Below are 13860 nucleotides of genomic sequence, written 5' to 3'. Positions count from 1 at the left end.
GCCTGTGTCTCTGCCCCCTCTTTCTCTCTGTCTCTCATGAATAAATAAAATCTTTAAAAAAATACATTTATCGTGCATGAAGATGCCATAGATTGCTAAAGGCACAGAGATTTGAAATATAAAATGCTGCATGGAAAAAGCAAAAACAAGTTACTCTTTCCTCGTCCTTGAAAAGTTAATTAAGTTCCCCTTCAGTTGCCAGCTTTGGGAAGAGAGGCATGCAGAAAGTTACTAAAGGAGCCAGCTTTCTGGTTCCCAACTTTAGAGAAAACCCAGCATTTCAGAGCGATGGTGCCCTTTTCGTGGCGCTACTTCTGAGACCGGCTAGTTGAGACAACCATGCTGAGATTGTTGGGCCTTTTTAAAACGTGTTTGCCGGAGAGCAGGGCCACACACGGCCGCACCGGGAGTTCGCGCCATCCCAGCACCACTGGGGAGACAGGTCTGGACAACAGCAACGCATCAGGGATCACTTCCAAGGCCAGAACAGCAATCTGGAGGCGGGTGGGCGGGGATTACATTGAGATCTTTAGGCCTTGGGGCCGTCACCTGCTCTCTCTGCAGAAGGAACCTGGAGCTGCCGATTCACAGCTGGTAAACTACTTCCTTACGTGGGAAACTTTCTGGTTTGACCTAAAGTTGATGAGGACGGACGGCCTGTAATAGCTGCGCCCAGCACTCGGTGCGGGCGGGACACGAAGATGCAGACTTTCATCCCTGTAGAGTCCAAATGCTTGTCCTCTTTTCCTGTGACCTGCAGGCTCTTGCACCCAAACCCTGCCCTGCACTTGAGCAGCAGGGCTTCGTGGGCACGAGTCCTTAACAGCACAGTGGGCCTGCCCTCCACACCAAACTAACCAAACGAGGAAGGAAGGGAGGGAGGGAGGAAGAGGACAAAGAGAGAGAGACAGAAGTCCAAAGCGAAGACAGGCAGACACCGAAGTCAGGAGAAAAGTTTTACTTAAGTTTGCAAAAAACAAGGTCTTTGTCCAAAGCTGGAGGGAAGGCACCGACCACTGCTCTGGGGGTGGCCGCCCCGAGCACAGGCAGGCTCCTCTCTGCCCCCGAGGAGGGGAAGCTGTATGCTGCAAGGAAAGCTGCAATTAGGCGTTCGGCAGATTTACAAATCTGAACCCGGACCTCTTTGCCAGCTCCTAACACTTTTCCTACGCGCCTTCCTCATCCAGTGGTCCTCGTGGAAATGAGTCAACAGTCTCCTCTTCGACAACTCCTCAAAATCATTGGCTTTTGCCTCCTCAGAAACTGCCTGCCAGTGCCTGGTGCTGGTTCTGTAAAGCCCGAGAGCAGATGGAAGGAAGGACATACCTGGATCACACCCAGGTCGCTGTGCAAAGTCATTTTAGACTTTTGCACTTCGGTGCAGACTTTTTTTTTTTTTTAAAAGAATGTACTTCCTACAATCTTTCGAACCTTCAAATGGGAAAACCTAATTTTCTAAGAATCTACTGATTTCGAATGCAGATAGCTATCTAGTTTCAAAAAAACCCTAACTTCCTCCTGCTTTTAATAGCCGTCCTTTGGGACAGCACTCTGCAGAGGATATTTGCCCAGAGGAGAAAGGAAATTGGCTTCTGCCAGAGAGCGGACTCCACACTGCCTCGGGGACCGATCCTGCCAGCCTTCTCACACAATTCATATTTTATCTTTGGAAAGCTGTCAAGCTCTTTAATATCCTACACCAGGATTTCTCAAAGTCGGCACCACTGCCATTCAGGGCTAGATAATTCATTGCTGTGGGGGCTGTCCTATGCTTTGTGGCACGTTTAGCAGCATGCCTGGTTTCTGTCCACTGGATGCCAGGAGCTCGTCCCCAGTTGTAACAGTCCAAAATGTCACCAGGGGGATCCCTGGGTGGCACAGCGGTTTGGCGCCTGCCTTTGGCCCAGGGCGCGATCCTGGAGACCCGGGATCGAGTCCCACGTTGGGCTCCCGGTGCGTGGAGCCTGCTTCTCCCTCTGCCTATGTCTCTGCCTCTCTCTCTCTCTGTGTGTGTGTGACTATCATAAATAATTTAAAAAAAAAAATGTCATCAGACACTGCCAGATGTCCCCCAGTTGACAACCACTGGTCTAGATAGAGGGTCTGAAGTCTGGTGTGGTTATTACTACGAAGAAACTACCTGGAAGGCGTGGCAATCTGAACATGTCTCTCCAATCTTGCTCCTCAGCCTTCCTTTACGAGAAATAAAGACGACAGTTCTGCGTTTACCTGCACATCTTCCAGCTCACCCTCCAGGGTCCTTCTGACTGATGTGGCTTCTCTTTCTTCCTTTCTTGCATTCACAAGGGCCTCCTCTAATTGCCGGTTTTCTCTCTATGATGAAACACAGGGTCAGAGTGCACACAGACGTGTGTTGTGCCTAGAAAGCTAAGCTGACTCAGTAGCATGAAAGGAAGGCAGGAGACACCCAAGGACAGAGCCAGCAGTGGCTCTGGTCACCACATGACCACCCCAGGTGGCATATGGCAGTATGTTCTTAGACATCTGTGCCTGTCTGCCGGTTCCATATTTAGCCAGATGTGAACATGCGAAGCACCCAGGGTGACGGAAAACACATATCCAGCCTCCCCTCTGGAGCTTTGGAAAGAGCTGTGTGTCTCTCATGAATAAATAAATAAAATCTTTTTTAAAAAATTATTAATTATGTGTTAAAAAAAAAAAAGGAAAAATAGTCATGAGTGAGAACAGGTCTGCTGGTAAGATTACATTGGCCTTTTCAGGCATGTAGAAGCCTCTGCCTATGTCACAAGGTTCAGTGTCCCTGACGTCTAGGTGAGCAGGGAAGCCTATGTTTCCCACCTGACTTCACCATCTCCCATTTATACCATCATAGAGGAATGACAGCAATGGCTTGCAGAGAGGATATATTAACCACTGCCTCCACCTTTTTTTTTTTTTAAAGATTTTATTTAATTATTCATGAGAGACACGGGGGGTGAGGCAGAGACACAGGCAGAGGGAGAAGCAGGGTCCATGCAGGGAGCCCGACTCAGGACTCGATCCCAGGTCTCCAGGATCCTGGAGAAGGCGGTGCTAAACCACTGAGCGACCCGGGCTGCCCAGCCTCCACCTTTCCTACTAAATTGTGATAGCAAATCCCCCTTCCACTCCCAAAATCACGCACACAGGAAAAAAGAAGGATCCACAGCTGCCAGACCCAGGCTTGAGGCCCAGTGAGCCTTACCTCGCATTTTGTGAGCCTTTCCTTTGCCTTGACCTCATCGTCCTTCATGTCAGCAATCTGCCTCTGCAGCCGAGCGACGCTCTGCTCCAGCTCTTCGATGCTTTCCCGCAGCTTCTCATTCTCCTCCTGCAGAGCCTTCACGTGCATTTCAGCCCCCAGCTGGCTCTGCTCTGAAGTGTTGCTCCGACTGGCCAGGACCTCGACGTTCTGTTAAAAACATGGAGTGGGTGAACATGGGCACTGCTGTCAAGGGGCCGTCCCAGCTTCAGGCATGGCTGATATTTATTAAAAACTCGTGATGTGCCAGGCACCGTGCTAAGCCAGGGATCGACATGCTATAGCCTGGAGGCCAAGTCCAGCACGCCACCTGTTATTAAAAAAAAAAAGTGTGACTGGAGCATCGCCATGCCCACCGGGAAGCACACTGTCTGTGGCAGCTTTCACAGTACAACAGCAGTGAGGAGTCCAGACACCTGCAAGGGAAGGCCCCTGGTGCTGCAAAGCCTAGAATATTTACTATCTAGCTCTTTACAGAAAAATGCTGTCAACCGTTGTCTATATTAAGTCTTTGACAAGGGATTTCAAGTTTTTAACAACTCTAGGAGGTGGGTACGATTCTTATCACTGTTTTAAAGACAAAGAAACTAAGACTTGGGTAGATAGAAAACTAGTCCAAAAACACACAAAAAAGAAGGAAGGAAGGAAGGAAGGAAGGAAGGAAGGAAGGAAGGAAGGAAGGAAGGAAAGGAAGAAAGAAAGAAAGAAAAGAAAAGAAAAGAAAAGAAAAGAAAAGAAAAGAAAAGAAAAGAAAAGAAAGAAAGAAAGAAGAAAGAAAGAAAAGAAAGAAAAGAAAAGAAAAGAAAAAAAGAAAAGAAAAGAAAAGAAAAGAAAAGAAAAGAAAAGAAAAGAAAAAACAAAACACAAAACAAAACTAGTCCAAGTTCACTTAGGAGGAAGCACATTCGGGCAGACTGACTCCAGAACCTGTTCTTGTAACCACTGCCTTCTGCCGAATTCACATCCCTGACCCCTTGCCATGTGCAGGGCCCTTTAAAAGGAGTTCTGGATGAAGGACAGTTTCTGTTTATAGACTTTTTTTTTTTAATATCCAATACAAAATGGAAATTAAAATTCACTGAAATTTTGATACAGTTCCTAGTGCAAGCTCTAGGCGCTATCTTCTGAAAATGAGCTCCGTGCTGCACAAAAATCCTAACAGAAAGGCATGGTGACAATTACAGTGTGGTTATTGTTAATTCCAGATGTCGCATGGGCTTTTTTTTTTTTTTTTTGGCTCAGCAATGTGAAGTGATAATAAGTAGCCTTGTCCAGAATTCCACTTCTCCCAGAAGATCTCTCGCCTTCCATTTCTCTACTACTACAAAGACGCCCATGTCAGCGAATTGAATGCTCATGAAACAGCAGTGCAGATGCCTGCAAGGAAGGGAAGGTCCAGGGAGGGCAAGCTTTGGCTTCAAGGGTTATGTCACGGCCCCCTTAGGAGAACTATCTGCCCAAATTGCCTGCTTGCGTAGCCTTACGGAAAGATCTTCAAATCTTTTAACAGTACAATAAGCTGTATTATCCTGAACTTAGCCAATTAGAAAGTTTCAGAAACCATAGCATCTTTTCAAACCCAAATGTTTAATTCTATACATATGGGAACATCCATCACAGCCATGCTACTGGGTCGGATTGCAGTTAACTAGCAATGCTAAGGAGAAAACTAAAGTGCCCAACAGCTAGGACATCTCAGGATCACTTGGGTATCCTCTCCTACCAAAGCCAGCAAGATGAACAAGGAGAAGTAAGTGTGCTTGAAAGCCTGAGAAAGGACCCAAAGAATCCAATAACTGCTCAGACCAGGGAAAGAAAAAGAAAAGTCTAGATTGCCCATTCTTGCCCTAAATTTCCTATTAAAACATAAGACTACAAAGCTATAGTTATAAGACAGTGTGGCACTGCCATAAGGATACACATACAATTCATTGGGATAGAATTGACAACCCCCAAGCAAACCCAACATTTTACAGTCAACTGATTTTTAACAAGGGCAAAGATACAATGAAAATAGGTAAACTGGACTTCAGCAAAATTAAAAACTTTTGTGCTGCCAATGATACCATCAACAAAGTGAAATGACAACCCACAGAATTAGAGAAAATGGTTAAAAATCATATATTTGATAAAGGATCCATATCTAGAATATATAAAGAATTTTTCAACTCAATAATAAAAGACAACTCAATTTAAAAATGGGCAAAAAAGGGTGCTCAGCCTGCTCAGTCACATAAGTGTCCAATTCTTGATTTTGGCTCAGGTCATGATCTCAGGTTTGTGAGAATGAGCCCCACATGGGCTCCATGCTGGGCATGGAATCTTCCTAAGATTCTCTCTCTCCCTCTGCCCCCACCCACCGGCCCAACTCTCACATGCATTTTCTCTCTCCAAGAAAAAAAGGAGCAAAGAATCTGAGTAGACCTCCTTCCAAAGAAGATCTACAAAAGTCCTATAAGTACATAAAAAGATGCTCAACATCATTAGTTTACCAAGGGGAATGCAAATCAAAACCATAACGAGGTGCCACTTCACACTTACTAGGATGACCATATAACCAGGAAGATAATAGCAACGGTTGGGGAAGATGTAAAGTCAGAACCCTTACATGTTGGTGGTAGGAATGTGACACAGTGCACCCACTTTGGAAAATAGCTTGGCAGTTCCTCAAAATATTAAACAGAGTTATATGACCCAGCAATTCCACTCTTAAGTGTATACCTAAGAGAGTTATCTAGGTAAGTTTGTGGGGCCAAGTGAGTTGAGGACTCTACTCTTCTGCCATCTTGCCCCTCCTTCCAATATACACCTGAGGGAAATGAAAACATGTGGCCACACAAAAGCTTGTACAAAATATCACAGCAGCATTATTCCTGATAGCCAAAGGGCAGGAACAACCCAACTGCCCATCCACTGATGAATGGGCAACCAAAAGGTGGTAGATCCATACAACGAATTATTTCACTCTAAAATGGAATGAGGTACTGACCCATGCTACAACATGGATGAACCTTGCAAACATTATGCTAAGTGTAAGAAGCCAGTCCCAAACATCCACATGTTGACATTTTTTTTTAAGATTTTATTTATTTATTCATGAAAGACACAGAGAGAGAAAGGCAGAAACCTAGACAGAGGGAGAAGCAGGCTCCAGGCAGGGAGCCTGATGTGGGACTTGATCCCGAAACCACGGGATCACGCCCTGAGCCAGGGGCAGGTGCTCAACTGCTGAGCCACCCAGGCATCCCACATGTTGACATTTATACGAAATGTCTAGACCAGGCAAATCTATAGAGATAGAAAGTGGATCAGTGGTTGCATGGGGCTAAGGGTAATGAAAATGTTCTAAAATTGACAGCAGTGATGGTTGCACAAGTCTAGGAACATACTAAAAAATCACTGGATTGGGCACTTTGAGCAGGAGAACTGTAGGTCACAAATTATGTCTCCATACAGCCAACTGAAAGAAGAGAAACAGAAGATAAAGGAAATTAGGACACGGAGTTGGGATGGAGAGGAGATGAGGCGTTGACCTCAGTGGCCTGAGGTTCACCAAGGCACCAGAGAGAGGAAGAGCAGGCTCCAAGATATCTGCCCACATGTTCTTGTAAAGTGAAGAACACACACATGTGGTCAGTGCTCTTTTGTTCACCCAGGAATCTCAGGGAGAACAAGGCCACCGAAAACCAGATCTGGTTTAACTTGAATTCAGGCCTAACTGGCCCCCTGGCATGCTAGATAAAGGGCCTCGCACTGTGTTTTGATGTCTAGGACTTGGTATACTCTCCGTTTGCAAGCTGTGGACACATATCCTGAATCCTGAGGGATGACACGCCAGAAGGGCTGGCCGGGCAAGTGAATGGCTCAGTTTATAGCTGGCAGGGCTCTGCTCCAGTGCTTTCAGTAACACAGGCTGAGCATGACTCGAGGGAGCTCGCATGGGTAGAGACTCTGAGTCCTATTTTGACTAGCTGTTGTTTTTCTCTGTGTCTTCATAGGGTGATAGACCACATTATGTTTACCAATAAATGGACCTTAACCCTCTGTTGGTAAACTTTTCCAGAACCCTCTCCCTGTCCCTGCCTGCCCCCCCACACCCAGTCCCCTATTTTATATCAAGTCCATAGGACAAAATTCCTTTTCCCGAAACCATAGCTAATTCTCTGAATATCCCTTTGTTGAAGACAAGTCCTACATGACTTCCCAGCGAAGAAAAAAAACTTGAGGTTTCAAGAGCGCCCTCTTCCTACTCTGAACTTTGACCTAAGCATCATCTTTTCCAAATGCTTATGTTTGTATCTCAGGAAATGTGGCAATGGGCCGCAGGACTCTACTGGGACCTGAGTTGGTAAGGACCGACTCAGAGATCACTGGAGACAAGTACTACTAACCTCGATGAAGTTGCTGGGACTATGTTTCTGTGATTTTTTTTATCTTAAGTCCTGTCATGACAAGATTGCAGAGGCTGCTACATCATAAATAAAATTAAGGAGCACACAATCTCTAAAGATTCATTTAGCCATATCACCACTGTAATATTTATTTTTAAAGAAACTGTATGGATTCGCTTAAGATCTTAACTACTATTCATTCATGCAAGCACTCTCAAATAGTTAACAAAAACCAACCCTAGCTCCTCTGCCACTCCAAAAGGTTCTAAACACCTTGCAGTCATCACCACAGGGACAAAAGTAGCAGATGTGCTATGTTCTATTGTTTTTCAAGACTGGACCATCCCTTAAAATTGCACTGAGATCATTTCTTCACCTCTCAGGCAGCCAAAGGCAGAAGGCAGGTGGGTAGCATAAGCCAAAAGGTTCTGCTCCTGCCACTGGTGGGGTGGAGTGGGTGGCTAGAAACTTGTATGAGGTCCTGGGAGGCAATTTGGTAGTATCAACCAAAATTATAATCTACATTCCCTATGATCCCATACCTTCTCTTCTCGCACTTACCCTACATGTGTGCAAAATACCATATAAATAAGATTATCAGGGACACCTGGGTGGCTCAGCAGTTAAGCATCTGCCTTCAGCTCAGGGCGTGATCCTAGAGTTCCAGGATCAAGTCCCACATCGGGCTCCCTGCATGGAGCCTGCTTCTCCCTCTGTGTGTCTCTGCCTCTCTCTTTCTGTGTCTCTCATGAGTAAATCAATAAAATCTTAAAAAAAAAGATTATTAATTGCAGCATTAAAATAGCAAAAGATTGAGGTGAACTAAATGCATCTGATGGGGCCCTTATTAAACAAGTTATATCAGGTCAATGATAACCTGTGCAGCCAAAAAAAAAAAAAATTAAAGGAAAAAGAGTGAGGAAAATGCAAGGGACAGAATGGTACACACAGAAGGGAGGTCTGTATAAAAGGCAGGCAATGGGATAAATATGTAATTACCTGGCTACACAAGAAACAGGTAAAACGTGCTGTCTCTGAGGAAGGGAAGCAGGGTCACAGAAAAAAAGAGAAACATATCCATTGCAAACCTTCTTGTAACTCTTGAACTATGGAAATTCAAGAGATATTACATTTTTTAAATCAAAATAGACATTTTCTTTGAAAAGACTATCAATGCCCACAGGCACTTGGAGGACAGCCACCTCCCCAGCTCAGTTCTCACCTCCTCCAGCCTCTTGAAACCCTTCCCTAGCACATTCGCAGATACTTCTGGGCCATGAAAGATAGCAGAGCCAGAGCCCCGGGAGCAGCTGTACAAACAGAGCAAAGCGCCAACGAGATCTCCCACGCGGGTTTACATAGTTAAGAAATTCCTTTTCACCACATATAGCTGGGAGGGTGGAAAAGACCCAGATGGCCCAGGACTTGCACTTATGTGAACAGGTCTCCAAAATTTCCACCCAGCAACCTGAAGGCAGGGAAGTCCAACGTAGGCTGATGAGAGACCTCCAAGGGGCTGCACAAAATTAAGCGCCTTTCAAGGTTTTGGGTTTTTTCAACAAAATTGCTTGTACAGTTTGCATTCGACACCACAGTATTTTTCATTCTACTTCATGTCGCTTTATATTAAGATACTGTACCCTTGGCATTCTGGAAGACGGACCACTTCTCCCCTGCAGCTGTGCCAAGGCCTCTCCTCCTCACCTACCCAGTACACGCACGCCCATCTCAACTTGAGCAATGCAGACATAAATCATGTCAAGAATGGAATTCTCTGTTTTAACTCTAAAAGACATATCTAACAGCACAGAGGAAGGAGCAGAAGTCTCTATGGTCAGTCAGCCAGATCAGACTCGAATCCAGGCTATATCTGTTTCCAGCATCTTTTGCTGGAAAGCATCTTTCGGCTTCAGAGAGCCTTCCTTCCTTCACTTGGAAAAGGTGGATGAAGTTACCTACCTGGTATACTTTGTCAATATCTAGGCAAGAGTCCTCACCACTGATATGACTGCCAAGCCAAGGAAACCCACATATGTTTCCCAAAGGGCAGGACTTTGCACAGTTCACTTGCTGTAGCTCTAAATCCTCAAACTTGGCTTCACACCACAACCTGCACATTTTGGGCAGCCAAATATCAAACCTATATTTCCCCAAAGAGAGACCTGAGATCTTCTAATGGTCTTTCCAGGACAACTGTGCTGCACAAATTAGATGACCCCCTTCTCATTCCAAGGGCAAATCAGATTTCCTGGTTGGCTAATTCATTAGAAATTTAGCCTCATTTCCCAATTGAGGATGGTCTACTAAACCGACATTAACTAAGAAAATTTTTCCAAAACAAACAGCATGTTTCAATGTGCTAAACTGCTAAATTTCCACTACTTCTAAAATAGTTGACTTTTAACCATATGCTCCAATTACTATTTAAAAGGAGAGGAGAGGATATACGATTGTATCACCAAAAAAAAAAAAAAAAAAAGAGGCAAAAATTCCAGTCTTTGTAAGGTACCACCATTCATTGCTAATAATGACCCGCTTTTCATGAGTTAATGCCTACATTTAGAAATGCTCACATTCTCCCCTGGGGCCAGAGGAAACTTTTAACCATGACAAGCACAAAATCCTGAAAACAGTGGAAGAAAAAGCCATGCCTGAGTGGTTTTTTCTGATCTAAAGGCACTGATGCACTCCTTGCAGGAGCACAGACACCTTGGGTTCACTCCTGGCGGATAACAAGTGGCCTCGGGAGGAGGCCCTCCTGGCTTGCCCGAGTGCAGACCCTACACGTGGACACATCGGGCTTTACTAATTAACAAGCCATCTACCACAGCCAGCTTTTGTTTCTTTTCTGTCTCCCTGTTTTGCTGAATGAGTGAAAACAGCTGAGGCGTGGAGGCCGGGAGTCCAGGGAATGGAATGCTGGTCTGTCGGTTCCACATCCCTGGCCGCCCCCACACTCCTATCTGTTGAGGCTGCAGGATCTCAGCTGATGGGCACCCAAAGTGTCCCTTAGGTCAGGCCATCTGCTGGGGGGTTACTGCTTTTTCACCATCACAGCGGTGGACGTCCACTTTGGCCTCCACAGTGAAGGACCTAGGTGACAAATAACAAGTCCCTTTCTCACTTTGAATGTGTAGAGAACTAGGTCCCCTGTATGGCGTCCTCAGCCATCCCCTCACCCGAGCAACAGTAAGCTATTTAAGGAATAGAAACGGCATACTCCGTAGTCATAAGCTGCTTACTTCTCTCTTCCCCTGTCAATTTCCCCGGCGTAAAGCCTCTAAGCCAGGAAGCCAGGATTCTCGCACTTGACTGAGCATAGGACTCCCCTGGGGATCCCGTTAAAGGCTCACCCTAACTCAGGAAGCCTGGAGCACGGACTGGACGCTGCTTTTTTTTTTTTTTTTTTTTTACGATTTTATTTATTCATGAGAGACAGAGAGAGAGAGGCAGAGACACAGGCAGAGGGAGAAGCAGGCTCCCTGCAAGGCGCCTGATGCAGAACTCGATCCCAGGACCCTGGGATCACACGCGGAGCCAAAGGCAGATACTCAGCCACTGAGCTACCCAGGCGGACTGCATTTCTAACAAGCTCCCGATTAATGCCAATGATGCTGGCCTGTGGGTCTCACTTTGAGTGGTGAGGTCTAGACAGAGGAGAGGCTGTTGTGACCTCAGGACCTTCCTGTAAAGGCTCAGAGCTCTGGCCCCAACTGTTCAAGTCCTTCAGGCTTCCTGGTCTGACTCCAGAGCCTGGCGTTGGGTGTCAGGTGGCTTGGACGCTACTGCAGGCTTTGCAGCCAGCCCACACTGTGACCCATGCAAACCTCTGGCCCCTCTGAGCTCAGGTCACACCATTAAAGAAGTGTAATAGGTAACATTACCTCTGAATAAGTCAGAAAATTAAAAAAAAAAAAAAAAAAGACAAGATACAAAAGCTTGAAAAAGCTGACATGCTGGCACTAATGTGGAGTGATGCGGTTTCCCTTCCTCCTTTTTGACTCTGCCTACTTACCATTTTTGGTCAGACAGGGATTGAGCCATTGAAAAAGATCATTCTTTAAACCCCTGCTCTAAAAGCTACATCAGAATTTCCAAAAATTCTGTCACTACATTTCCCAAATACCAACACCATTCCTTCCCAACATATCTGCAGTTCAGAACTGAATCAGTTACACACTTGGACTTCTCAATGAGCTCCATTTGTTTGTGTTTTGGGCATGGGAGCAGGGCACGAGTGAGATGGGAATCCACGTGACAAAGAGAATGGCAAAGAAGTCAAGGGTGCTCATACCAAAACCCCAAATATTTTCAAGCAAGAGTTGATTCCAACGCCAAGAACAGTGGTTAGAAGATGTGGATTCTGGACCAGACTTGGCTAATAATTCACTGTGTGAGGACTGCAGGCCAGTCATTTAACTTTGCTGCCTTCAGTTTGCTCCTCTGCTCACGAACTGGTCTAATTCCAGTGTCCCTGCCAGTTCTCAGAGTCTGGAATTCTAGAATGAACTTGGAAGAAACTGGAGCAGTATCAGTCATGAAGTTCAAGAATTCCAGAGGTTTCTACTCTTTCAGCATCATGCTTACATTTCATTTTCAAACACTGCCCATTAATCTCAGATCCTTTTTATTGGTGTCCCTACCCCTGGCATCTAAAGGATGTGAGAACTCATCTCCAAAGGCAGGCAACTCTGGCCACCAAGCAGAACAAAGTGTTGCTAAATTGCGGTAATTTACCAAGTTTAAATGTATTAGGCTTAAAGAAGATGTTGTTTACATCCTGTTTTCTCACTGTCCTGGTGGTAGACTTCCTGCTTATTACCAAATCACCTGAAAGATACTCTCTTCTCAACATATTCAATTACCCAGTGTTGCCAAGGTAACTTGTGATTACATAGGTTAGAAACATCACTGGTGGGGATCCCTGGGTGGCTCAGCGGTTTGGCGCCTGCCTTCAGCCCAGGGCGCAATCCTGGAGTCCCGGGATCGAGTCCCACGTTGGGCTCCCTGCACGGAGCCTGCTTCTCCTTCTGCCCATCTTTCTCTCTCTCTCTCTCTCTCTCTCTCTCTCTATCATGAATAAATAATAAATAAAATCTTTAAAAAAAAAAAAAAGAAACATCACTGGTATTCTTCACCACATTTTTGTGAAATAAGTCAATATAATTCTCTTTGAATAGTTAAGAAACAGCAAGATTTGCTTTCAGGGTGGCCTGTCATTCAGACATAGGTCCTAGACAAAAGTTATGCTAATAGAATACCTCACATTTGCTCACCGAATGCATTCGATGTAGGTTCTCATTCAAGCCACACAACAAATCTATAGATCCCCAAGATGGGGTTAAATCACCTATGATAAAAGTACTCTGCACCTAAATTGGTCAGGTGATTTTCCCAAAAAGCTACAAAGCACAGGCTTTGACATATGGTATGATTCCGTTGATATGAAATGTCCAGAACAGGCAAATCCATAAAGAAAGGGTAGACTCGTGGTTGCCAAGGGACCAGGGAAGGGGAGAATTTGGACGTAAGGGGCTTGCTCCATTTGGGGGTGATGGACGTGTTTTGGACTCGGAAAGTAGCGACGGCTGCCCAACCTTGTGAGTACATAAACACTATGAATTGCACATTTTAAAAGAGTGATAGTGGTGCATTTTATGTTAGGTGACTGATACCTTAATAAAAACAAAAAAGGGGATCCCTGGGTGGCGCAGTGGTTTAGCGCCTGCCTTTGGCCCAGGGCGCGATCCTGGAGACCTGGGATCGAATCCCACGTCGGGCTCCCGGTGCATGGAGCCTGCTTCTCCCTCTGCCTGTGTCTCTGCCTCTCTCTCTCTCTCTCTTTCTCTCTGTGTGTGTGACTATCATAAATAAATAAAATAAATAATAAATAAATAAATAAATAAATAAATAAATAAATAAATAAATAAATAAATAAATAAAAAAACAAGAAAGAGTCAGGGCCTTGGCATCAGCTGACCTGATCCAGGCCCTCTTGTTCACCACTAAGCCTTGGGTTTCCTGTTGTAATCATGAAGCAGGACATTGTGCCCAGCACACAGCAATGCTCTGGGCACATGGTAAGAACTCAATCAATGACAGCTACGTATGTATTAAAGTCAGGTAGCCAAAAGTCACACAGCCAGGAGTCGTATCTACCTCCGATTCCCTGTCTCTGATCTCTGCTACTTGTTTCTAGGTTCTTCT

General features: G+C 45.2%; 1 protein-coding gene across 1 annotated transcript in view; it reads right to left on the bottom strand.

The window, feature by feature from the left end:
• The window catches only part of CGNL1 (cingulin like 1), a 166187-nt gene that overhangs the window by 30618 nt on the left and 121709 nt on the right, over nt 1–13860 (bottom strand). Inside the window, 2 exon segments of the mRNA XM_038580532.1 lie at nt 2230–2334; nt 3206–3412. Coding sequence (XP_038436460.1) covers nt 2230–2334; nt 3206–3412 — 312 coding nt within the window.

Source organism: Canis lupus, chromosome 30 (genome assembly GCF_011100685.1).
Source record: "Canis lupus familiaris isolate Mischka breed German Shepherd chromosome 30, alternate assembly UU_Cfam_GSD_1.0, whole genome shotgun sequence".
NCBI classification, from domain to species: Eukaryota; Metazoa; Chordata; class Mammalia; order Carnivora; family Canidae; genus Canis; species Canis lupus.
Note: the sequence above shows the minus strand (reverse complement) of the source record. Positions and strands in the feature narration are given on the sequence as shown.